Source organism: Hypanus sabinus, chromosome 1, assembly GCF_030144855.1.
Source record: "Hypanus sabinus isolate sHypSab1 chromosome 1, sHypSab1.hap1, whole genome shotgun sequence".
Taxonomy (NCBI): domain Eukaryota; kingdom Metazoa; phylum Chordata; class Chondrichthyes; order Myliobatiformes; family Dasyatidae; genus Hypanus; species Hypanus sabinus.
In genome coordinates, this window is record NC_082706.1 from 133,103,125 (window position 1) to 133,130,050 (window position 26,926).

At 40.8% G+C, this 26,926-nt stretch overlaps 1 protein-coding gene and 1 long non-coding RNA gene across 2 annotated transcripts in view; one reads left to right on the forward strand and one right to left on the reverse strand.

The window, feature by feature from the left end:
* Positions 1-9,915, reverse strand: part of LOC132397973 (uncharacterized) — a 31,381-nt gene extending 21,466 nt beyond the window's left edge. Inside the window, exon 1 of the long non-coding RNA XR_009513500.1 lies at positions 9,732-9,915. This is a non-coding gene — a long non-coding RNA (uncharacterized LOC132397973). The remainder of the gene's footprint in view (positions 1-9,731) is intronic.
* Positions 9,916-9,969: 54 nt separating this feature from the next.
* The window catches only part of rnmt (RNA (guanine-7-) methyltransferase), a 28,635-nt gene continuing 11,678 nt past the window's right edge, over positions 9,970-26,926 (forward strand). The window contains exons 1-6 of the mRNA XM_059976837.1: positions 9,970-10,186; positions 12,411-12,546; positions 17,155-17,280; positions 19,121-19,236; positions 22,512-22,693; positions 26,182-26,346. Coding sequence (XP_059832820.1) covers positions 10,028-10,186; positions 12,411-12,546; positions 17,155-17,280; positions 19,121-19,236; positions 22,512-22,693; positions 26,182-26,346 — 884 coding nt within the window. The 5' untranslated portion in view covers positions 9,970-10,027. The remainder of the gene's footprint in view (positions 10,187-12,410; positions 12,547-17,154; positions 17,281-19,120; positions 19,237-22,511; positions 22,694-26,181; positions 26,347-26,926) is intronic.

A 26,926-nucleotide genomic window follows, 5' to 3' on the forward strand; every position in this document is an offset into this window, starting at 1 on the left:
TGTTATTCTCTATACAAAATTATCTAACAATTTAGTAATTTATCATGCCAATGTTATGTAGAATTTTGTACTAGTGAAGACGTAAAATAGTATGCTGACTCTTGCAGGACCTCCTGCAATAGCTTCTCATCTTATCCCTGTACCTTGTTGCTAAGCTTGGCCCCTTTCCTATTTCTTATTTCCATATTATTTCTTGACAACATCAGTATACATCTGACAAGACATTATTTCAATATATTGGAGTACTTGGAGTTTTGGGCTCTTTATTTTAGGAAGGATATACTGACATTGGAGAAAGTCAGAGAAGATTAACGAGAATGATTCCAGGAATGCAAGGGTTACTGTATGAGGAACATCAGGCAGCTCTTGGGCTGTATTTCCTGGAGTTCAGGAGAATGAGGGAGGATCTCATGGAAACATTCCAAATGTTAAAAGGCCTGAACAGATTAGATATGGCAAAATTATTTCCCATTATATGGGAGTCCAGGACAAGAGGGTACGACTTCAGGATTGAAGGACGAACTTTCAGAACTGAGATACGGAGAAATTACTTTAGTCAGAGGATGGTAAATCTGTGGAATTTGTTGCCACGAGCGGCTGTGGAGGCTAAGTCATTCGGTTTATTTAAGGCAAAGGTAGATAGGTTCTTGATTAGCCAGGGCATCAAAGGGTATGGGGCGATGGCAGGGGAGTGGGGATGACTGGAAGAATTGGATCAGCCCATGAATGAATGGCGGAGCAGACTCGATGTACCGAATGGCCTACTTCTGCTCCAATGCCTTATGGTCTGATATTGGTTGAGACACTTGTTTCTAACTTGTCATCTCTGTTGAATCTTTGAATGCTTATAGGCTGACAACCTGCTTTTACATCACCCTGTTATACAGTACTTTTCTCACAAAGCTTTATGAAAGTATGAGGAGTATTGCACTGCCTTTTGACTAGGCAAGTTGCAGGTCTTGGAACTCGACTGTGAGCTCAACAATTTTAGGCAACTAGCCTTCCAGCTTGTGTCAGAATTGACTTGTTCTTCTGAAAAATTATCACCCTGTAACATTAACTATGCTTTTTTAAAAAAATCTCTCCACAGATGCAGTCTAACTAGCTGGGTATTTCTAGTAACACACACAAAATGCTGGAGGAACTCAGCAGGCCAGGCAGCATCTATGGGGAAAAAGTACAGTCGGCATCTTGGGCTGAGTTCCTCCAGCACTTTGTGTCTGTTGCTTTTCTGCAGATTTTCTCTTGTTTGTGATTTAAAGTTACAAGTTGATGAACTTTCAACAGAAAATTGTGCCTCACACCTTCGAGACCTTTCTCTCTTGTCTATCTTTATTCACCACCTCTTTTTAATCTACATCACCTCCAGGCAGATCATATGCAATTAACAAGCTTTCACCACCATCATGGATGTCATTCAGTCTCTAATGGACAATCTCTCTGTTCTTTGCTCCTTCTGTAACCTAAAACTTGTTTGATTCTAACTTTACCTGTGTCTGATGAAAGCTCATCCATTTACAGCGCTAACTCTGTTCCTCTTTCCACAGATAATTGCCTGGACTGCTGACCATTTCCTGCATTTTCAAAAAAAAACTTTCTTCTATCTCATAACATTGCTCTGCTTTGCTCTTGCTTTAATCAACCTATTGCTTTAATCAACCTATTGCTTTATTCTTCTCTGATTTCTAGACAATTTTCAGCCTTTCAATTAAAATTCCCAATGCAATGGTTCTTACTGACTTAGGTGATCCATCAATTCTTCAAGATTTAAAGCAACACATTAAGGAATTGGAGCAGCTCAGGGTGTCAAGCAGTATCTGTAGAGGGAAATGGATAGTTAATGTTTTGGGTTGACACCCTTCCAAATTTAATCTGCAATGGATAGAGAGTATTGCACAGGTACATCTATCAATTTACTCTGTGAGTTTTGTATGATTAAAGAGTTTCATTGCAACCTGTTGTATATTAGAATAAATAAATCAAAATATGAATCTATCAGAAGCATCTTACCATAATGGCTTTGCTACATTTCACACAGCTTGGTCTCCCTTTCTCTTTCGCAAACCAGAGAAAATCGGCAGATGCTGGAAATCCAAGCAACAAACAAAAGTGCTGGAGGAACTCAGCAGGCCAGGCAGCATCTGGAAACGGGTATAGTCAATGTTTTAGCCCAAAATGTCGACTGTACTCGTTTCCTAGATGCTGCTTGGCCTGCTGAGTTCTTCCAGCATTTTGCTTGTGTTGCTTCCCTTTCTCTTTACATGGTAGCAACATAACATAAGGCAAGACACAAAGAATCAAGAGAAAAGTGGCCTATTAAAAGTATCAATCTCATATCCCAGTATATAAACTCTCACTGTAGGAAATCACATATAGAGTACTGGTGAGCATGCGGCAGCAGCAAGGTATAAATGAAGAAACAACCTAGAAAGTGTAATCCATAAGATCATGAGAAACAGGAGCAGAATTAGCCTATTCGGTCCATCGAGCCTGCCCTGCCATTCATTCATGGCTGATTTATCATCCCTCTCAACCCCATATTTCAGCCTTCTCTCCATAACCTTTGACATCCCTACTAATCAAGAACCCATCAACCTCTGCTTTAAATATACCCAATGACTTGGCCTCAACAGCCATCTGTGGCAATGAATTCCACAGATTTACCACCCTTTGGCTAAAGAATTTCCTCCACATCACTCTTCTAAAGGGATGTCCTTGTATTCTGAAGCTGCGTCTTCTGGTCCTAGAATCTAATCTTTACAGTAGAAGTGTACATTATGAGTGGTGTATTCTAGAGGGACATTTTGTTACAGAAAAGTACTCATACTTTAGGGATTTTTAAAGTCACCTGTATAGTGTTTTACAGCACTATTGAAATTGCTGAAAATCTTTCCCAAGATTTGTTGACCTTTGACCCCAGGACTCGCAGACCTCGGGCCTCCATCGTTGGGAATCCTTGGTCTCCTACCTCGGAGCACTCTGACTTCTGTTTGTTCCCCTAACTCTTCATTTACTACCCTGACCTCTATCTTTACCCCCCTAACAATGAACTGGTCTTCAGGAAAAAAGGAAAATAGGACTAGTACAGGTAGGCAGTTTTGTCAGAACGTATGAATTGGGCTGAAGGGCCTGTTTCCGTGCTGTATGACTCTATAATCAGCATTTCAGTTCTTAATCTATATAATTTAGCTAATGGACTATTGCCACCATGTGGTGATGTAGGAATAAGAATTCTTTACTGAAGTGAAATCTATCTAGTCTTGAAGAGTGATATTTAGCCAATTTAATTGAGGAGCCTGATTAAAAAGATTAAGACATCATGGCCGAGCACAGAGGATGAACTGGTGTTCAACGCACTACTCCATGTATTACTCACTTTCCCACCCTTTGATAATGTCCTGGATGGTGGAAAAAATTGTGCCCACAATGGAGCTGTCTGAGTAACCTTTTGCAATCCTGTACATTGGAGCTTCCATACCAGGCCATGATCCAACTACTCAGAATGCTCCCCACTGTGCATCCATAGAAATTAGTAAGATTCTTTGGAGACATACAAAATCTCCTCAAAGTACTTACAAACTAGAACAGCTGGCTTGCCTTCTTCATGACTGCATCAATACGCTGGGCCCAAGATAGACCCTCCGAGACATTGACACCCAGGAACTTGAAGCAGCTCACCCTTCCCACTGCTGACCCCACAATGAACACTGGTGTGTGTCCTTCCAAGTTCCCCTTCATGAATTCCATAATAAATTCTTTGGTCTTGCCAATGCTGAGTCTAAGGTTGTTGCTGTGACACCACTCAACCAGCTGATCTATCTCTCTCCTTTATGCCTCTACGTTGCCACATGAGCTTCTATCAATATTTATAAATGGTGAGTGAGCTGTGTTTAGCCATGCATGTAGAGACAGTAGAGCAGTGGGCTAAGTACTTATTCTAGAAGAGTTGCTTGTCAGCAAGAAGAAGATATGCTCATTGATCTGCACTGACTGTAGTCTCCTGATAACAAAATAGAGGATACTTTTAATAGTAAAACAAAGTTCAAAGTATGTATATGTTACCATTTGCTATCATGAGATTCATTTTCTTGCAGGAATTCACAGTAGATAGCAAGAAACAAAATAGAATCAATGAAAAACTACAAGACAAACAACCCATGTGCTTAAAACAAATTGTGTGATTACAAAATTAAATAAATAAAAGTAATATTGAGAACGCGAGTTGTAGAGTGCTTGAAAGTGAGTCCATATGTTGTGGAATAGTTCAGTGTTATCCATGCTAGTTCAAGAGCCTGATGGTTGAAAGGTAATAACTGTTCCTGAACTTGGTGGCGTGGGACCTAGGGCTCCTGTACCACCTCCCTGATGGCAGCAGTGAGAAGAAAGTATGGCCTGGATGGTGCAGTGCCCTTGATAATGCTGCTTTCTTGTGACAGTGCTCCTTGTAGATATGCTCAATGGTGGGGAGGGCTTTCCTGCAATGGGCTTTATTCACTACTTCTTGTGGCTTTTCCATTCTTGGGCAATGGCATTTCCATCCCAGACCATGATGCTTCAGGTGAGGATAATCTCCACAATACAAGTATAGAAGTTTGTCAAAGTTTTAGATGATATGCCGAATCTGTGCAAACTTGTAAGAAAGTAGAGCCACTGCTGGGTAATGGCATTTACGTGTTGGTCTCAGGACAGATTTTCTGAAATGATGAATGCCATGGAATTTAAAATTGCTGACCCTGTCCCTGTTCATCTCTGATCACCTGATGAAGAGTGGTTCATTGTTCTCCAGTTTCCTCCTCCTGTAGTTGATAATCCAATCTTTGATTTTGCTGACTTTGAGTGAGAGATTGTTGTTGTGGCACTGTTCAGCCAGATTTTCAATCTCCCTCCTTTATTCCAATTCTACACCACCTTTGATTTGGCCGACAACAATAGTGTCATCAACAAACTTGAATACAGCATTGGAGCTGTGCTTAGCCTCACAATAAGTATAATGAGAGTAGAGCTGAAAGCTAAGCACACAGCCTTGTGGTGCATGTGTGTTGATGGTGATTGTAGAGGGGATGTTGTTACAAATCTAAACTAGCTGGGGTACGCAAGTGAGGAAATCAAGAATCTAATTGTTCAAAGTGCTATCAAGGCCTAGGCCTTGGGGCTTATTTGTTAGATTTCAGGGGATGATAATGTTGAAAGTAGAGCTGGAATCAATGAAGAGAATCTTGATGTATGCAGACACTGTCTAGATGTTCCAAGAATGAGTGAAGAGCCAATGAAATAGCATTTGCTGTCATGGTAGGCAATTTGTAGTAGATCCAAGTCAATCCTCAGGCAGGAATTGATATGTTTCATGACCATCCTCTCAAAGAACTTCATCGCAATGGATATAAGTGCTACTGGATGACCGTCATTGAGGCAGGTTATTATGTTCTTCTAGGACACTGGTATGGTTAATGCCTGCTTGAAGCAGGTGGATAACTCAGAGTGCCGAAGCAAGAGGTTAAGGATGTCAGAAAACATTCTAGATAGATGATTAGCACAGGCCTTCAAAACTCAGCGAGGTTCATCGTCTGGACCAGGTGCTTTTTCCACAGGTTCACCCTACTGAAGGATGCCCTCACGTTAGCCTTGGAGACATAGCAAGAAAAGTTTTTCGGTGTATCTCGGTACAGGTCAGAGTTGGTGATTTAAAACGTGAGTTTCACGGGCGTTAGTCCACTGGGTAGGGCTTCTCAGTGGCAGCAACTGAGCTCGACGAACTACATAAAAATACAGAAGGGATAAGCAGAGCAGCTATGTTGGGAGTAGGCCAGTGGTGAGAGTAGAAGCAACAGGCTTTTGCTCATTCAGGCTTCAGCGAGGTAAGTGGACTTCATTCTTGGTTTTTTTCTTTGCATTTTTTTGAGGAATAGAGAGCATGTCGGTAGGGTTAGTACTTTGCTCTGGGTGTCGGATGTGGGAATCCTGGGAATCTTCCAGTCTCCCAGATGATCACATCTGCACCGGTGCACTGAAATGCAGCTCCTGAGAGACCGTGTTACGGATCTGGAGCTGCGGCTTGATGACCTACAGCTTACGAGGGAGAGTGAACAGGAGATACAGAGGAGCTACAGGGAGTTAGTCACCCCAAAGCTGCGGTAGTTAGATAAGTGGGCGATGGTTGGGGAAGCGAGAGAAAGAGCTCAGATAGTAGAGAGCACCCCTGTGGCCATCGCCTTCAGTAATCGTTATCTCATTTTGGATGTGGTTGAGGGGGATCACCTGACAGAGGATGACCATGGCGATTGGGTCTCTGGCACTGAGTCTGGTTCCGTGGTGTAGAAGGGAAAGAGGAAGATGAGGAATGCAGTAGTCACAGGGAATTCCATAGTGAGGGGAGCAGGCAGGGGGTTCTGTCAGCCTGATAGAGCTACCCGCATGGTGTGTTGCCTCCCAGGTCCCAGGGTATAGGATGTCTCGGATCAGGTGCAGAGTATTCTGAAGGGAGAGGGCCAACAGCCAGAAGTCTTGGTACATGTTGGTACCAATGACATAGGTAGAAAAAGGGAGGAGGTCCTGAAGACAGATTTTGGGGAGTTGGGTAGGAAGCTAAAAGACAGGACCTCTAGGGTAGTAATCTCAGGATTGCTGCCTGTACCACATGCTAGCGAGTGCAAGAATAGCATGATCAGGCTTATTAATGTGTGGCTGAGAGACTGGTGTAGGGGGCAGGAATTCAGATTCCTGATCATTGGGGCCTCTTCTGGGGGAGGTATGACTTGTACAGAAACGACGGGATACACCTAAACCCAAAGGGGTCCAATATCCTAGCGAGCAGGTTTAATAGAGCGGTTAGGGAGGGTTTAAACTAATCTGGCGGGGGATGGGAACCGGAGTGATAGGGCTGAGGAAGGGGAAAACAGAAATAAAGATGGTGTGCAGCAGTGATTATAGAAAGAACAGGCAGGAGATGAGGCATAATCAAAGCCAGTGGCATGAGTTACAGGGCAAAAGAGGCATGGTGCAGTTAAAACAAAATGAAACAAATACTGGACTGAGAGTGTTGTATTTGAATGCATGCAGCATGAGGAATAAAATGGACGATATTGAAATTCAGCTACAGCTTGGCAAACATGACCTTGTGGCCATCTCTGAAACTTGGCTAAAGCATGGCTGCCATTGGGAGCTGAACATCCCAAGGACATACAGTATATCAGAAAGATAGGTTAGTAGGCAGAGGGGGTGTTGTGGCTCTGTGTATAAGAAATAACATTAAATCACTGGAAAGAGATGACATAGGATTGGAAGGTGTAGAGTGTCTATGGATTGAGTTAAGAAATGGCAAGGGTAAAAGGACCTTAATAGCAGTTGCATACAGGCTTCCAAACAGCAGTCAGGATGTGGATTATAAATTACAGCAGGAGATAGAAAAGGCTTGTCAGAAAGGCAATGTCATGATAATCATTGGGGATTTTAACATGAAAGTGGATTGGGAAAACCAGATCAGCACTGGACTTCAAGGGAGAGAATTTGTAGAATGTCTAAGGGATGGCTTTTTAGAACAGTTTGTTGTTGAGCCCACTAAGGGACTGGCTGTGCTGGATTGGGTGTTGTGCAATGTTAAGAGTGATAAGAGAGCTTAAAGTTAAGGAATCCTTAGGGAACAGTGATCACAATATGATCAAGTTCACATTGAAATTTGAGAGGGAAAAAATAAAATCCAATGTGTGGAATAAAGGAAATTACAATGGCATGAGATGGGAATTGGCTGAAGTTGACTGGAAAGGAACATTTGCAGGAAAGACAGAAGAGCAGCAATGGCTGGAGTTTCTGCAAAAAATGAGGGGAGTGCAAGACAGATGTATTCCAAATAAGAAGAAATTTTCAAAGGGAAGAAGGACACTACTGTGGCTGACAAGTGAAGTCATAGCCAAAGTAAATGCAAAAGAGAGGGCAACAAGGAAGCCAGAGCTAATGGGAAGATAGAGGACTAGGGAGCTTTTACAAACTTGCGGAAGAAAACTAAGAAGGTCATTCAGAAGGAAAAGATGAATTATGATAGGAAGCTAGTGACTAAAATCAAAGAAGATACTAAAAGCATTTTTAAGTATTTAAAGGTTAAAAGAGAGTTGAGGGTAGATACATGACCAATACAAAATGATGCTGGAAATATTGTATTGAGAGATACAGAGATGGCAGAGGAACTGAATGTGTATTTTGCATCAGTCTTCACAGTGGAAGACATCTGCAGTATACCGGCCATTCAAGAGTGTCAGGGAAGTGAAGTTTGTGCAGTGAACATTACGACTGAGAAGGTGCTCAGGAAGCTTAATGGTCTGAGGTTGGATAAAACTCCTGGACTTGATGGAATGCACCCTCGAGTTCTGAAGGAAGTAGCTGGATTGATTGTGGAGGCATGAACGATGATCTTTCAAGAATCAATAGATTCTGGCATTGAGATTACAGAGTACCTGGAGGCACATGACAAGATAGGCCAAAGCCAACATGGTTTCCTGAAAGAAAAATCCCACCTGACAAACCTACTGCAATTCTTAGTGGAAATTACAAGCAGGATAGACAAAGGAGATGCAGTAGATGTGGTGTACTTGGATTTTCAAAAGGCCTTTGACAAGGTGCCACACATGAGGCTGTTTAGCAAGATAAGAGCCCGTGGAATTACAGGGAAGTTACTAGTGTGGGTGTCTGTCAGTTACCAGTGAAGTTCCACAGGGGTTGGTGTTGGAACTGCTGCTTTTTATGATGTATGTCAATGATTTGGAGTATGCTATTAATGGATTGGTGGCTAAATTTGCTGATAATACAAAGATAGGTGGAGGAACGGGTAGTGTTGAGGAAACAGAGAGCCTGCAGAAAGACTCAGATAGTTTAGGGGAGCGGGCACAGAAGTGGCAAATGAAATACAATGTTGGAAAGTGTATGGTCATGCACTTTGGTGGAAGAAATAAACAGGCAGAAATTATTTAGATGGGGGGAGAATTCAAAATGCAGAGATGCCAAGGGACTTGGGAGTCCTTGTGTAGGACACCCTAAAGGTTAACCTCCAGGTTGAGTCAGTGGTAAAGAAGGCGAATGCAATGTTGGCATTCATTTCTAGAGGTATAGAATATAAGAGCAGGGATGTGATGTTGAGGCCTAAAAGGCAGTCATGAGACCACACTTGGAGTATTGTGTGTAGTTTTGGGCTCCTTATTTTAGAAAGGATATACTGACATCAGGGAGGGTTCAGAGAAGATTCACGAGAATGATTCCAGGAATGAAAGGGTTACTGTATGAGGAACGTCTGGCAGCTCTTGGGCTGTATTCCCTGGAAATCAGAAGAATGAGGGGGAATATCATAGAAATATTCCAAATGTTAAGAGGCCTGAACAGATTAGATATGGTAGGGGAGTCTAGGACAAGAGATCTAGGACTTCAGGATCGAAGGATGTCCTTTTAGAACTGAGATACGGAGAAATTACTTTAGTCAAAGGGTGGTAAATCTGTGGAATTTGTTGCCAGGAGCGGCCGTGGAGGCCAAGTCACTGGGTGTATTTAGGGCAGAGATGGATAGGTTCTTGATTAGCCAGGTCATCAAAGGGTATGGGGAGAAGGCAGGGGAATGGGGATGACTTGAAGAATTGGATCAGCCCATAATTGAATGGCACTGCAGACTCGATGGACCGAATGGCTTACTTCTGCTCCTATATTTTATGGTCTAAGTGAAAATGATAATCCAATTCCAATTTAAAGCTGCTTACTCTCTCCGCCGCCGATCCCAGTGTAGACTGGTGCACGTCCGCCCTCCTTCCCCTTTCCGCGGGGCCAAAAGCCACTGGCAAAGACTGAATGATAACATCAGGGTTCTGCCCGCAGCTCGGAGCATTCTGAAGGCATTTTGCTGTGGCCCACGGGCGTCGCTCCGGCTGATTGGTGGTCATGGCAACCGTCTGAACCGGATGGAAAAATACTTTACAGGAAGTTGGTGGGCAGGTCGGGCAAAGGTCAAAGATTACCTGTAAGCCGGACGTCTCTCCCACTCGCAAGGCGCTTGCGAATGCAGTCGGCGGCGGACGTGGGGCGGGGGATGAGTGTTTCAGGCGGGGAGCAGTGCTGCCCGGCCTCGGCGGATGGTGACAGGGAGAGGCCCAGGAAGCGCAAGCACAGCGAGGAGAGGGAAGAGAAGGAAGACGAACAAGTGGGCCGAAAGTACCAGGTGAGACGAGGGCCTGAAATTACAGCCCGGCCACTCTGACCCAAATCCCCCCTGACCGCCAGACTCCTCTCTCTACCCTTTAACGTTACCCCCCACCCCCACGCACACACACCTTGACCTAATCTTCCTACCCCTCAAACCTGGGCTCAACCCTCGCCCCACAACTCCCGGCCTCAACGCCCACCCCCCCCCCCCGCACCACTCCCGATCCCCAGCCCCTTCCCCCCACCACTCCCAACATCAGCCCCTTCCCCCCACCACTCCCAACATCAGCCCCTTCCCCCCACCACTCCCAACATCAGCCCCTTCCCCACCCAGCACTTCTTGCCCCAACCACCTCTGCATACTCCTCAATCAATTTTGGTTTACTCCACCTTGTTCCCATCCCACGACATTCACTTTCTTCTGTTCCGAACCCCCCCATCCCCCGATTAGATGAACTAGCTAAAATATTGCTTACATAATTTGGAAGCTGAAGTTGGAATTTATTATCAGGAGAACCAGATGCGTTGACAGGCATGGCATTTTACCGGTAACACTAAGCCTTTGTTGTTTTTCGTACAAACCCTTGAGGCAGCATTGAAGCTTACTGTTAAAATAAGGATTTGCATTCCTAAGTGTGAGATCATTTATGCACAATTTCGGTACACTGTGTCTCTTGGTTGTTTGTATGTTGACTGTTGTGTTTCTGCTTGTCAGCTTCCTCTATCACACTGCATTTCGTTTTGGTTTTCCCCTATGCCGATCAAGTTTCACTTTCTTCTTAAAGGTGTACACTTGGTGTTCTGCCACAGCTGTTTCTGCTGAATTATCTTATCGATGTTATATCACTGAAAACTAGAGCATGAAAAGAGGACACCAAGTCCATCAAGCTCTGTTCCCTTTCTCCAAACTGTGCCATGTTTTATTTAAATCATACAATTTCTCTTGAAAGAATTGAATATGTATCCACCGGCTTTTCAAGCAGTAGGTTCTAGATTGAATAACTTTATTCTGTGGCAAAGTCTTTCTCTCATGTTGCCACCGGTTCTTTTGCCAATTGCTTTAAATCTCCTTCCTGCTTCTTATTGACTTGGCCATTCAAAGCCATTTTCCTTTATTACCTTCTAGATCCCTTATGACTTCAAAGGTCTCAAATCAAATTGCCTCTCAACCTGCATTTCATTAGAACCTGCTTCTCCAACCAATGAACTGGTTTGTCCACCCTGTCACATTCTATCAAATCTTTTCTCCATTGTCCTTTAAATATTCATGTCCTTTCTCAACCACAGTGACCAGAACTTGGAGTAATCAGATCCAAGTTATATAGCAGTTCAATGTGATGTCTGTCATTTGTGCTCTCTTCATTTTATGTTGTCCAAGTTCATGTGCACTGTCTTAAATTTAGTTTTCAATAGGTATTAACGGCCTCAAAAGATTTGTACGTCTATGTGTCAAAGTTTTATTTCTTACAGTGCTTATAGAATTGAACCCTTTATTTTATCTTCCAGGTAAAAATGGGTCATTTTACAATTTTCTGTGTGAAGTTTTATGTTCTATGTATCTGCCCATGTCAGCATCCTGTCTATGCCCACTTTTGATATTTCATTTGGAAATCTTGTGCTCCAAGTCATTCATTATAAGTTTAGAAAGGCAAGTAGCTCTGGTGTCAGCCTTGGAACAGGCTATACCAGAAAATCAGCCATTAATCGTGATCTTGTCCCTAAGATTATTTTTGATTGATGCTGTCACTACCTCCTAAATTCCAGGGTTGCAACTTTGTTGTAGAATCTTAGAGTTATAAAGCATGCTAAGAGGCCCTTTGCCTCACCATGTCTATGCCGCCCAGTATACCACTCTGTATGAACCCCATGGTTGCAGTAATTCCCTATCTCTCTATGCTCATCTTAGTACCAGTTCATATGCCTCTTAAATGTTCTTGCCTCCAATGCCTCTTCTGACAGCTCATTCCAGATATTTTTGTGTGTGAAAAACCTATCCCTCAGGTCCCCCCTCTCACATTAAACCTATGCCTTTTTGTTTTAGAGATCCTTACAATGGGAAACAGTCATTGCCTATCTACTGTCTTTGCCTCTTATTATGTGGACAAGCATATTCCATGGCATATTTGCAAGTGTTCGTGGCACTGTTATTTTTTTAATAGCTTCTGATGTTTTGGTGCAGGAGGTTCAATGATTTAGTCCACTAGAAATGATTAATCTTTTAATTCTGTTTCTTAAATCAGAAAGTAGCTGGGGGTCACTGCAGTAAAGTGGCTGCACACTATAATGAGCTCCAAGAAAGTGGATTGGCAGTTCGCAGTCAGAGTAGAATCTTTTACTTACGCAATTTCAACAACTGGATCAAGAGCGTCCTTATTGGTAGGTTTGAAAGTTCATTTGCATTGCATGTCTATTGTAAAGAAATCAAAACACTTTGCTCTTGTGTATACTATATACCTGAGACTTCCCAAAGAAAGGAAGAAATTTACCCACTTTAATAATTTAGCAATGACTTGCCCTTTTTCTGGAGGATACAATTTTTTAATGTTATTTCAATCACAGAAGGTTTGATTTCTATGTCCTTCGAGAATTTGAACTTTCTGTTGATGTGCACATAATCAGGAGGAAGCTTAAAATGAAATGTGCACAGGTTGAATATGTTGGATTGATGCAGGAGGCATCCAAAATCATGAGCTATTCCAGGATTGGACTTTATTGGAACCTTGAAATTGGTGACGTCATTTGCATTGGATTATCTGCAATCGTTAAAGGTAGTTCAGAAGATAATTCTCAATACACAAATGAAAGTGATGTTCATTCCCATTTTCTGAATGTAGGAGTGCTTCAACATCTCTGTTGTGTATCATCATGTATCTATTTTCTATACAAATGTGGACATTTTTGTCCTTGGTACCGTTGATTATTAAAATATACATCTAAGCTTGAGTGATGTATGATCTAAGGTAGCCAGGCACTGCTATTTATTGGTTTAATATTGCCAGGTGTATTGAGATACAGTGAAAAGCTTTTGTTTTGTATGCCAACTGTACATATCAGGCCAGATGTAATTACATTGACAATATAAACAGAACGTAGAATAGAGTGTTATTGTTAGAGTAAGTGTAGGTAGACGGATAAAAAATAAAACCATGATGAAGTATTTAGGAAATCAAGAGTTCATCTTTTGGCACATGAGGAATCCATTCAGAAGTCCGATAATAGCAAGGTACAAGCTGTTCTTGAGTCTGATTTGTGTTCTCCGGAAGTTATTATCAAGTGGATTGTTCACACCATTAAACAGTAGAAATCTGACCATGTGCTATGATTTTTGATCAAAATGCAAGGATCGGAAAGCATTAACGTGTAAATAAACATACAAATTTCTAACATCCTAACATTTCTTCAGTCAAGATGGTGCCAGTAAACAACGATTCCTTGGGCAACATCTTCCAGACAGCAGATCTTTCCAATTATTTCACTTCTCCACCTTCTGCTTGTACTTCTTGTCTCATTTGTGCTATGGAGCCTGTTGGAGCCCATGATGTACAGCTTGGAACTTGTTCAAAGGATCCAGCATGAGGCTGTGTCCAGAGACCTTTCTTGTGGAGATCAGAGACAGGGTGATGGTGATGGCAGAAAAGACGGAGAGTACAAGCTGACTCATGGAAAAGATCAGAGACGAGGTGCGGGGTCATGAGCGACTCCATCTCGAAGCAGCAAGCAAGATTGAAGCATTGAGGTGAAAGCGGAGTGGGTCAGCAGCTGGATTAGTGATTTCGGACCTGGATCAGCATCATTCTGAGTTTGTGCAGCTGCTCTCTTTGTATGCAGACAAAAAGTTTCTGATCATACTGAGATTTATGTGATTATTGGACCGTACTTTTTATTGGTTTCCTTCAGTTTTTTTGGTGTTTTCTTTCTTGTGACAGATTGGCGAATGGGTGATCTGTTAGTTTTTTTTGTGTGTTGGTGTTTGATGTTACTGGCACTGTTCTTTTCTGTGAATGAAGGAGTTGGGACTGTTATTGTCGTTTTTTTTAAGTGGGTGACGGGGTTGAGGGACTGCTTTTGTCTCTGTTTATTTTGCTGGGTGTGAGGGGCGATTCTTGGGGTCTGCAAGTTTTGTTTCTTTTTCATGCCGGGGGGTGAGGAGTTGATGTCTTTTCTTCCAATACTCCCATGGTCTTACTGTATTTGATAGCTATCTTGAGTAGACAAATAATCAGAGTTGTACTGAACATGCATACATTGACAATAAATGAACCTTTTTTAAATGCTTTAATTCCAGCAAGATTAAGTTAACCCAACTTTCTGCTGTGTTTCAAAGGTTAATTTTATCATCAAAGTATATATGCAGAAGTGTTTTCTCCAGATAACCAGAAAATACAGAAAAGCCATGGAAATTGTTGAGGCCCACTTCCTGCATGAAAAAGAAACAGAATTCACAAACCCCAAGCCCCCTAACCACTCCCTCACACAGAAACTAATGGATTGCCCACCCAGACACGGCAGCTAAAACATCAAACCCCTAAACCTCCAACCCCTTCCCATGCAAAAAACAGCGATAATACCATCAAACACCAAACCCTTCCCTCACCCAAAGAAGTGACTTATCACCCACTCGCCAATCGGCAGCAAGAAAGAGAACACAATAACTGAGTAAGATCAATATAAGCTGCGGTCCACACTGATAATCACCTCAGAATTCCAAAAACATCCTCCATCAGCATTGATGGAGAGCAGCAGCTCAAACTCAATCCTTCCGTGGGGCCTTGTCCGCTGAGAAGCGGCCTCCCGTGGCCTCTCGATCCCCAGCCTGATCCATTAAGACCATGCGCCGACCTGACCTCTGCATTCGCCTCGATGTTTCAATCTTCCTTGGTGCTTTGATCTAAAGGCTTCTATCATGTTACAGCCCTCTTCACTTTGTAAATGTTAGGGAAATTATTCAAATATATAAGAACTGTTAGAGAAAGTCCTCAAATACACCACTCGGACAGCTTCAGACTTTGAAGTAAGGAGCGCTTTATCCATGATATTGTGGAGAGTGGAACTGCTAACAGTGGTTTTGAACTCCAAGTCATACTGAGAGCACAGTTCCTTTTATACAAATTGATTGCAGAAGCAGAGTCTGTCTGATGCCCTTATGAATTACAAAAGATAAGCTAGGTTCACATGCAGTTCTCTCGGGATAACCCATAACAACAGCTAAAATTTAAAAAAAATCGTGGGATTTAGTTTAGCAGCCGAGAGGTAATGTTGCAGCTATATAGGACCCTGGTCAGACCCCACTTGGAGTACTGTCGCCTCACTATAGGAAAGATGTGGAAAGCATAGAAAGGGTGCAGAGGAGATTTACAAAGGTGTTGCCTGGATTGGGGAGCATGCCTTATGAGAATCGGTTGAGTGAACTCAGCCTTTTTTCTCTTGGAACAATGGAGGATAAGAGGTGACCTGATAGAGGTACAGTCGGCCTTCCTTATCCACGAGTTCTGCATGTGCAAATCCAACCAACTGCAAAGCGAGAAAACCCAGAAGTGCTCTTCCAGCACCTGTTGTTCGAGCATGTACAGACTTTTTTTTCTTGTTATTATTCCCTAAACAATACAGTATAACAACTATTTTACATAGCATTTACATTGTATTAGGTATTCTAAGTAATCTAGAGATGATTTAAAATATATGGGAGGATGTGCGTGGGTTATCGTGGATCGAGATTAAAAAATTGGAAGTTCTCTTACTAAGTAAGTTGGAACAGGTACACCTGGCATTATTTAGCATCAGTTAGTCAAATTTTTGTCTTAGTATATAGTATGTATTTTACCTTTCTATGCATAAAAAAATGCTTAAGAACGTATGTTTCAGTGCTGGGCTCGGGAACAGAAGTTCCCGAGTTCGATCCAGTGACAAACCACTCCCGAGTGCGCTCTCCATCCGTGCCGGGTTAATGTGAAGGATCAAAAATCCAAAACCCAATAATTAAACCACTGAGTTGCTTAGTAATAATTGTAGCTTTCATCGAGGCAAAGCATTTCTCACTTTATCCTTTAAAATTGTTCCTATCATTGACCGATGTAGCCTAATGCTTTTCCAATGACCGATGGCGTTGCACCTCTTTCCGATCGCTTTATTATTTCCACTTTATTTTCAATCATCATTATTTTCGTGAACAGAAACGCTGCGGATTCAGAACTTGGCTGCCAGGTCCTAAGGTCTACAGCATTGAGACAGGTTGAATAAGGGACTTGAGCATCTGCGTTTTTTGGTATCCTTGAGGGGTCCCAGAACCAATCCCTCATGGATAAGGAGGGCCGACTGTATATAAGATGATAGGCATTGATCATGTGGTTAGTCAGAGGCTTTTTCCCAGGGCTAGAATGGCTAGCACAAGAGGGCACAGTTTTAAGGTGCTTGGAAGTAGTTACAGAGGAGATGCCAGGGCTACGTTTTTTACGCAGAGAGTGGTGAATGTGTGGAATGGGTTGCCGGCAATGGTGGTGGAGGCGGATATGATAGGGTCTTTTAGAGACTCCTGGACAGGTACATGGAGCTCAGAAAAATAGAGGGCTATGAGTAACCCCAGATAATTTCTAAAGTAAGGACGTGTATAACACAGCTTCGTGTGCAGAAGGGCCTGTGTTGTACTGTAGGTTTTCTATGCTTTCTATGTTTCTAAAATCAGTCCTGTGTATCAGTCTGTTTGTCCCATATCTTTGAAGCTAATTCTAACAAGATAAGCTACTGCAAATAGTTTTTCCAAGAATTTGTGTCTCCTGAAAGCCAAGGCCATATCTATAACTAAGTTGCAAACTGGCTTCCATACTCAACAAGCCAATATTAACCCTCTGTCTATCAAGATCTTTAACTCACAATATTTTCCTCCACATTAGATAAAAATGTGATTTTTTCTTGGGTTTTTTGAAGCAGTTATGAAGTTTAAATTCTGAAGCTTTCAACTGATTGCTGACATCTTGCCTTTTTACTTAGGAGAGTTCCTTGAATTGGTGCGACAGAAGAATAGGCATAACATCTCTGTCTTGGATTTGGGTTGTGGGAAAGGTGGTGATTTGCTGAAGTGGAAGAAAGGGCAAATTAACAAGCTGGTTTGTGTTGGTAAGTAATTTGCTGGAGAGGCAACATGGTTTTTGTTAAGGAACTGGAAGAGTTTAAGAGTTATTGATTTGTATCCATTTGCTTTTTGAATTGGTATACATTGATGTTCAAAGGATTTAATGTGTAATGAAAATATAGCTTAATGAATAAACTCTTCTCAGTCTTCCAGCCAGGTACAGGTATCAATTATAACCAATGTTTCAATGACAGACCCTGCCATCTTCATCATGGATGATGCCTGGGTAAATCTAGTCCAGTGTATTTATACCTCTGTAGTCCATCCCTCCCAATTGGTTAGTCTTCATCCAATCAGGAAGGAAGGACTACGAGGGTATAAGTACCACAGGACTAGACTTACCCAGGCATCATCCCCAAAGTAGATGGCAGAGTTTGTCTTCGGAACTTCAGTTATGATCGATACCTGTATCTGCTTGAAGCCTGAGAAGAGTTTATTCATCATATACGCCGAGAAAGTACTAGATCTTTTTTCAAAATATGGCTTGTTTGAGTAAATTCCAAGTGATATATTTACTGATCTAACCCTAATAAATTTTCAGAAAAGTAATTTGATCAGTTCTTTCCTTTTTGTGTTGAACCAAGGCAATTACACTTGAACTTTATCAGGACTGAAACCTTTTGGGAGTTGCCAAAACTAGTGGATTTAAATTAGCCCACTATTTATTTGGTTGCTGGATAATGACTTAGTATTTTCTGAAGATTCGTTACTTGGGTTCCGTTAAGCAGTTTCTTGAACTGAGTTTCAGATATTCAATATAGAGCATTTCTTCGTTCATTCATTACCCTCTTTGTTAAGGGTTTGTTTACTCTTTCTAAATATTAGTGTAACCCTTAGGCTCGGCCAGCTCATGTTCACCCTGGGGAAAACAGTCCCTGGCCCTGCCAAACTGAGAAGTCATGTTTTTGTGGATGCTCTGTAATGTACCGCATAGTTACAAACCCACAACGCAAAATATCAGACAGTACACCATATGCAATTAAATGATTGAATTTTATGAATATTAATCTGAATATAGGGTTAGTAATGAAAATAAAAAAGGGCCCAATTCAATGAAAAGTCAAAAGTGCACGTTGGAGCTCACTCATTTGCCTTTGTTCCACCATCGATCTCCTTCAGAGATGTGCAGGGTAAGATTTTTATGCAGAATGATGGGTGTATGGAACTCGATACTCTTAGTGAAAGCCTTTATGGTAATGGCTCTCTGGAGGCATTTAGACAGGCATATGATCAGACTGGAATGGAGGGATAGGGACCATATGCAAACAGACAGGATTATTGTAATTTTGCAGCATGGTTGACACAGATATCTTGGGCTGAAGAGTGTGTTTGTGTGCTGTATTGTTTTGTGAAGCATATGTTTTCGAGTCAGCATGGTGCGTGACTTAGTGGAGGACCTGTGTCTGTTGTATTCTTGGTAGATGAGTTTATGGTTTTGTTCCTTGCTGATGAAACAACCATTATAGATGGTGCAAGCCACAACTCTACTGCTTTGGGGTGGCAAGAGTAAATGGTTAGGGATGTGGCTTGTGTGTTGATCAAGGAGGTTTCTTTACCCTGGATTGTATTGAATTTGATTGCCTCATAAAGAAGAACTTCTTTGTGATTTACCATTCCTGTTGAAGATCTGCGATTGTCCGTTGCCCAAAGACTGGGATTAGGCATTGGTCGATTGTCCCTGAAAGATGGTGTCTCTGGCTCTGAATTTCTTGAGAAATTTGAAGAAAGATGAGATGTATGAGTTAATGTTCAAAATTCATTGAATGTTATGCACAAATTTGTGGATAATTGTTTGAATTATTTACATCCTTTCACCTCCAACAGATATTGCTGATGTTTCTTTGGAACAGTGCTTACAGCGCTATGGTTTCATGAAAAACAGAAACTACTCCAATGAACCTCTTTTTGCTGCAGAGTTTATAAGAGCGGACTGCACCAAGGTATGATGCTTTGGGTATTGCAATATCTGTTCATGTGGTTTAGTTTCAAAGGCTCTGGCATCTCATGGAAAGCTTTGTAACTGTAGGTCTTTCAAAGTAAGACATTTAGCTGATTTTTGTAAAACATAAAATAGTAATAATAATAGTAGCATGACCTGTGAAAGAATCGAGTTTTGTTTAGATAACAAGACTGGCAATCAATGACCTGGCCTATAATTTATACATTTGGCTTCCAAGTCACATTTCAATGCTTCAGCCAAAAATTTGAAGAAGCTAAGTTGGAGTATAGTTCTTAAAACTTTTTTATTTTTGTAAAAACTTCAAAGTGAATGGAGTAAACACTGTGCAGACCCCTGAGTGAATTGGATTCTGCATTGATTTTAAAATAAAGACAGTCCCACTGCCCTGTATTTATGTTGCTTTCCTTCTACAGAGAGCTAAAATTTGATATAAATAGACTGAATAGCCTAGTGGAATAGTATAGTACAGCGCATGTCCAGACTGTACAGCCCATGATAAGACCTAACACATCTGTGCTTCTAAAAGATTTTTGCAGTACGTGAGTTCATCAGAGTATCAATATTACTTCAACAGCTATGCAGATGTTGGCAGCCATACAGCTGTGCTGCCTTCTGCATCAAGTGCATTTAGTTTCCACTGGGCAGGCCAAATTAGTTATTTTGTTGGATTGTTTTAATCTTGTGTCAGGGACATTAGATCTTACTAACTGTGCTGAATAAACCAGAATCTATCTTTAATAGAAGAAATACAATATACGATAAAATGTAATTACATGATAGAACAGCTGGTTCTTCCTGCCTCCTTGTGACATTGTTCTCCTTTGTTCTTGTGGTCCTGCAATGTTTTCCCTTTTAAGTATTAATCTAATTTCCTATCAAATCTGCTTCCACTACAACTTCAGGTGGAGTAGTCACAATCACATGCTGTTTCCGGGCAGGAGGCGGGGTGGATGATAGTTGATCATAGTCTGATGTATTGAAATAGAAGATGAATGAATGCTGTACAGAAAAACAAAAACAAGTTAGAAACTGTGAAATGTGGAATATAGATTGCTGGAAATCAAATAAAAGAGAATGTTGGAGTGCTCAATTTCAGAATCAGGTTTAATATCACTGAGATTTGTGGAAGTTTTTGTTTTGTGGCAGCAGTACAGTGCAAGACATAAAAAAATTAAAAGTTACAATAAAAAAAATTGGTACAAAAGACAAATAATGAAGTTATGTTTATGGATCATTTGGAGATTTGGTGGCAGAGATAAAGAAGCTGTTCCTAAAACATTGAGTGTCAGTCTTTAGGCTCCTCTACGACCTTAATATGTATATTTAATATCAGAGAAATGTATACAATATGCATTCTGAAATTCCTTTTCTTCACAAACATTCACGAAAACAGGAGTGCCCCAAAGAATGAATGACAGTTAGAATGCCACCCCCCCACCCTGTGCATAAGCAGCAGCAAAGCAACGACCCCCCCACCAGCAAAATAGCATTGGTACCTTACACTGAGCATTCAAGCATGTAGCAAAGCATTGATAAAGACACAGACTTGCAGTACCCCAAAGACTACTCATTCACCTGGTAATTCGACACATCACAGGCTCTCTCTCTCTCCCTAATAAGGTGTCCCCATATCACCCCATAATAAGGAGTGGAGACATAGCAAAACAACTTGCTGATTTATGGTGTTAAAAGTCTGTTACGTTTTTTCTGAGCTCTGTGCCCAAAGAACTCAGGTCTCTGGGCACACAACCAGCAGCCAGCTCGCTGCTTTTGATCTTCCATCTCCCTTGACTCACCAGGCGGCAGCACTGGCCTCTAGTCTGCCCACCTCCAGAGCCAGGAAAATCTGGCACCCTGAAGGTGCACTAGTCTTCCAGGTCGTATCCTTGGCATATTGAAAAGTGGCCAGTTGTGAGACCCCGAGAGCAGTTCCCTTTTCCTCAAAGAAACAAATTTAATGTGCAACTCCAGGTCAAGATCTTCAAAAGAAGCCTGAAAAGGGGAAAAAAGAGATGTTAAAGATAGAAATAGAGCTGTTTCCGAAGATGCAAGCAAAGGAGTTGTCATTAGGCGCCACTGTCCTCTTATGCTCCACCCAGTCCTGGATGGTATTAATGAGAAGAGTGCGTGTTCTGGCTGTTCAGAGTCCTAATGATGGATGTTGTCTTTTTGAGGCACTGCCTTTTTGTTACTCTCATTCATTCGTCCCTATTAGTATTACTTGAGACAATAAGCTCTAATTAAGGAATGGCCATTTCCCTCTTGGACAGTATCAAAAGCAATTGCCACCTGAATCTTGGTCTCCACCATATCGCTGATATTAGCTTTGTTTTCTCCACCCTACAGAAATGCATTAAATGATTATTGGATCAGGTAGCACTGGTGGTGGAAGAGTGTAAGTGTCAGGTTGATGAGATTTCAGTAAAATTGTAAAAATCTAAAGGAAAAACAAGTATAAAAACGCAAAGAAAATGGAAGTTAGTGAAACAGATACAAAAAGTTAACAGCAAAAATTAAGATCCTGCTATTTTCTTTACCGGTTTGGATGAAAGGTAATTGACTTGAAACATTAACTCTTATTTCTCTTGCCATTGTTCCTGCCTGACCTGCTGAGCATCTCTGCCAAATGTTTCCACTTTAGAACCGTAAAACATTACAGCACAGAAACAGGCCTTCTGGTCCTTCTTGATTGTGCTGAACCATTCTTCTGCCTAGTCCCACTGACCTGCACCTGGACCATATCCCTCCACACCCCTCTCGTCCATGTACCTGTCCAAGTTTTTCTTAAATGTTAAAAGTGAGCCTGCATTCACCACTTCAACTGGCAGCTCATTCCACACTCCCACCACTCTGTCTAAGAGCAGTATTTTCTTATTTACTCTTATCAAAGCTCTAAACAATTTTGAGTTGAGTATATGAAATCTCCTGGATCTTCCCTGTGGGGAGAATATACTCTGGTTAGTCTCCATATGACTCGTCTTTCTTATTTTTCAATGAAAAATCCCATTTCAATCCTTAAGAGCTTGATAGCCTTCCCTAATGTTTTCCTTTAAACAAAATTGGCAACTGACTTTTGTTAACAGGATGAAGGTTAAGGTAGATAGATAACTGGAATATTACAGAAAGGAGGAATTTTGGGAAGAAGTAGCACTTGGATTAACAAAAACATTGCTCTTGTGTTCATAATGTGGTGTTTGGGTCCAGTTTAGCTTCATTTCAAATGCACTTTTAATGCATTTGCTGCATGTTTTCCAGGAGTTGCTGACTCAGAAATATAAGGATCCAAACGCTGTCTTTGATATTTGCAGCTGTCAGTTTGTCTACCACTATTCCTTTGAGTCACTGGAACAGGCAGACACCATGCTAAGGAATGCCTGCAATCACCTAAGGCCGGGAGGATATTTCATCGGAACCACACCAAATGCTTTTGAGCTTGTGTAAGTGAATTTGTATAAGTGCAAACCATTTTGACAATGTCAAATCTTGCTTGTGTGGGAAGGAGGAGGAGCATTAAAACTTAAGATGTATGAAACTGGTTGTGTGCTAAACTTAGTTATACTGTTGCTTCAGGTTTTCTATGCTCATCTTCCCTGTTCAAAACAAAATTGCTCTGCTACGTGTTTTCCTCAGGAGTCCACTGGTATGAGTGTTTGCTTTTTTGAATGAACTGCATTCATTGTCTTGCGTTCTCTATGGTATCCTCTGAATTGCTCAGTTCCTGATATTTCTTAAATTTCCTCCACTATTTGCTGGTGTGTAATAGAATAAGTTACTATGCATTTATAACTGCAATAATAAATTATTAACAAGAACATGTATTTACTCAAAGGAACTATTCCTTCACTATCAAATATTACTTCAGTCTAGACAATGCTACATAAGAACTTGTCAAGTTCAGCACCATTCAGAAAGACAGATGTATGGAGACACCATCCCTTTCATGTTTTCTTCCAAGGCACATATTACCCTGACTTGGATTCCTAAATTTGGATAAAAATCTTAAAATTCCACCTCAGTCTACTTAATACATACAGAAGTGAGTCAGAGGTTACTTGCATTAAGTAAGTTCAAGCAACAGTTGATGTCTCTGCTTGAAGTATCCATATTCTGAGATTGCTTCCCTTCGATGTGATTTGATTGAAAATATTTTATTTTGCATTTAATTCTTTGCCCCACCTACTTACTGCTTCTTTTAAAGTCCATTTCTTTGTAACTTAGCCTCTATCATTGACATTCCAATAGATTCTCTTCTCTCCTTCCCACATTGTATTTTAGTACTTTTTCTTCTTTTCAATCTTTTTATTAATTTTCCAGTAAAGAATATACAAATCAGAGGAGAAGTTTAGCAAACAGATAATACAAAAAACCATAAACAGTAGTAAAAAATAGAAAGTATATATTGTCAAAATATATAGGTAAAATGTTATGCTGTTATATATACAACATAATCAAAAGAAAACCACAACTCCTCTTGACAATCATAAAAGAAAAAAGATTGGAAATTTTATTTAATAAAGGAAAAAAACATTAACTAAGCAGAACAAACAAAAAAAAAAGATTGGGCAGTCCATTTGAGGATAAAATTAGGAAAAAAAAGAGAAAGCAAGAAGAAAAAAAATCTTTCCAGTCATCTCCGAACCTTCAAGGATAAGGATTTTCCCTAAAGAGAGTAAAGGTAAATAAATAAATTTATTACTTCCTTGATATTTTTTAATTTCATTCGGCTAAATCTCATCATTTTGAAACTTACTTTCTCCCACCACAGATGTTACCTAACAGGATGACAATTTCTATAATTTTGTTGTGTTAATATATACACATTATTGCTGAATTTCTCTGTTATTAATTCTGCTGTTTTTGCAAAACTGCTGTTGTTGAAGCACTTTTTTCCTCAAAAAATTGCCAAATCTTCCATTATTGACCCCAAGTGAGCCAGTCCGTAATCTTTTTCAAACCTGAAAATTTTGTGTTTATTTGCTATTGTTTGTTTAGTCAGTTTTCCATCAAATAGCATATTTTGCCTTTACTCCTTGATTCCTAGCCCTTAGTTTCTGATATGGACCACTTTTTTTCTATCAGTTGGTACAGCACAAAAACAGGTCCTTCTGCCCACAATGTTGTGCTGAACCAGCTAAAAAGTAAATCAAGAATTCCCAAAAATGAATCACTTTTATCTGCACAATGTCCATTTCCCTCCATCTTCCTCACATTCATGTGCCTATCTCTAATTTTTTTTGCCTCTACCACCATACAAGGCAGCACATTCCAGGCATCCGCCACTGAGTAAAAAACTTACCCCTCACATCCCCTTTGTATCTACCCCTTCGCAACTTCAATGCCTGCCTTTTGGATTAGAGATTTCAAACCCGGGGGAAAAAGATACTCACTGCCTACTCTGTCTATGCCTCTCATAATCTAATAAGCCTCTATCAGATCTCCCCTCGGCCTCTGCTGTTCCAATTACAGCAGCCCAAATTTGTCCAGCTTCTCAAAACTGGCACCAGCAATCTCATCTCTTGCCTCGTTCAGTAACCTGGGGTAAATCCCATTGGACTCTGGGAATGTACTCATCTCAATACTCATTAGGAGGCCCAACACTTCCTCCTCCTGGACCTCCAAATGCCCTAATATATGCACTCTGCATTCATCTCCTGGTCCTCCATGCAAAGTAATCATTAAGTACCTCACTCCCACTCTCTGCATCCAAGCAAATGTCCCCCTTTTTATCCTTGAGTGGTCCTACCCTCTCCCTAGTTATCATCTTGCTCTTCATTTATGTATAAAATGCCTTGGGATTCACCTTAATCCTACTTGCCAAGGTCTTCTCATGGCCCTTCCTGGCTTCTGTAATGTCCTCCTTTAGTACTTTTCTGGCTACTTTGTAATCCTCATGCTCTGTTTGATCCTAACCTCTGAAGATTTATATTTTCTTCCCTTTTTTTGACTAAATTCATCACCTCTCTGGAGATTCAAAGTTCTCTAATCTTTCCATCCTTGTTCTTCCTTCTAACAGGAACATACCTTTCCTGTATTCTATGCAATTGATCTTTACACACCCTCCACATATCTGATGTGGACTTGCCAGGGAAAATGTGTTTCCAATTACTTTTATTTCCTGCCTAATAGAAACATAGACCATAGAAAACCTACAGCACAATACAGGCCCTTTGGCCCACAAAGCTGTGCCGAACATGTACTTACTTTAGAAATTACCTAGGGTTACCCATAGCCCTCTATTTTTCTGAGCTCCATGTACCTATCCAGGAGTCTCTTAAGATACCTTATCATATCCGCCTCCACCACAGTCGCTGGCAACCCATTCCACGGACTCACCACTCTCTGCGTTTTTAAAAAAAATTACCCCTGACATCCCCTCTGTACCTACTTCCAAGCACCGTAAAACTGTGCCCCCCGTGTTAGCCATTTCAGCCCTGGTAATTTGCTTGATCTGTCAAATATGATTCTTGTTTTGAATGTCCCTTGTAATTGGGTTATTCTTCTAACCAAGCCACTGAGATCTTATTTAAAAAAAAATCAAATGACTTGAGGAACTCACAGGATGGAAATAGGCAGTTAATGCCTTAATCAAGACCCATTGTCTGACCCCAGGCTGAGTCTAGCTGAAGAGTGTTGACTGGACTGAGACTTCGATTCTCCGTTTTCCTTCACAGATGCTGCCTCATGTTCTGAGTTCCTTAAGATGTTTGTCTTTTTGCTTCAGATTCCAGCATTCAGTACCTTGTGTTCACTTGATCCTAAATCTAACATGTCCATCTGAGCTTTATTATATTAACATAATTCTGCAGCATTGAAAAATGTATAAACCATTTAATTTAAAGCATTGTGATTTGTTTCTATAATCTGCATGTTATTTATAAACAACAGTTTGTCATAATTTGATGTTTCTTTAACTTATTTTCTTCAGCAAGCGCCTGGAAGCCTCAGAAACAAACTCCTTTGGAAATGAATTGTACAGTGTAACTTTTCAAAAGAAGGGTGAATACCCACTCTTTGGCTGCCAGTATGATTTTAACTTGGAAGGAGTTGTTAATGTTCCTGAATTCCTTGTTTACTTTCCATTGTTTGAAGAGTAAGTTCTCTGATTGTATTATATTGTCAATAGAATAGTTCTAATTCAAGATCAGCAGTCACAAATTACTACTCTTTACTGCTTTTTAAATTTCTATAGATTTCATAGAGGTGATGTATCATCACGAAGCTGCAATCATTGGAGGTGAATGAGGGGAGGTGAACAATAAATTTGGACAAGTATTTTTTTGTGAGAAAAGTACTTTTGGGTTAAATTTCACTTTCTAACCAGAAGGTACAGGGTATTGCAATGTGATGTTATTAGGAGATGCATCCAGACAACTGTTGTTTTCAAAATGGTGTTATGCCGTGATATACTCAGAGGAGACTTATCTACTGATGAGGTTGATGCAATTAAGAGCAACTTCAACATAATGCTTATTGCAAGATAGGGAGGTGTCAGGTTACTTGTCTCATTTACTATCAACTGAAATTTACATTGAGCTCTAAAATTTTGGGGACCTTGCAGCAATTACATTTTGAGCCGTGCAACTGCAGGTTATGTTTTGACTTTTTCTACTAAAAAATAGTTCCTCTTCATAGGATCATAAAAATGGGCCCCTTCAGTCCACCTTGTCTGT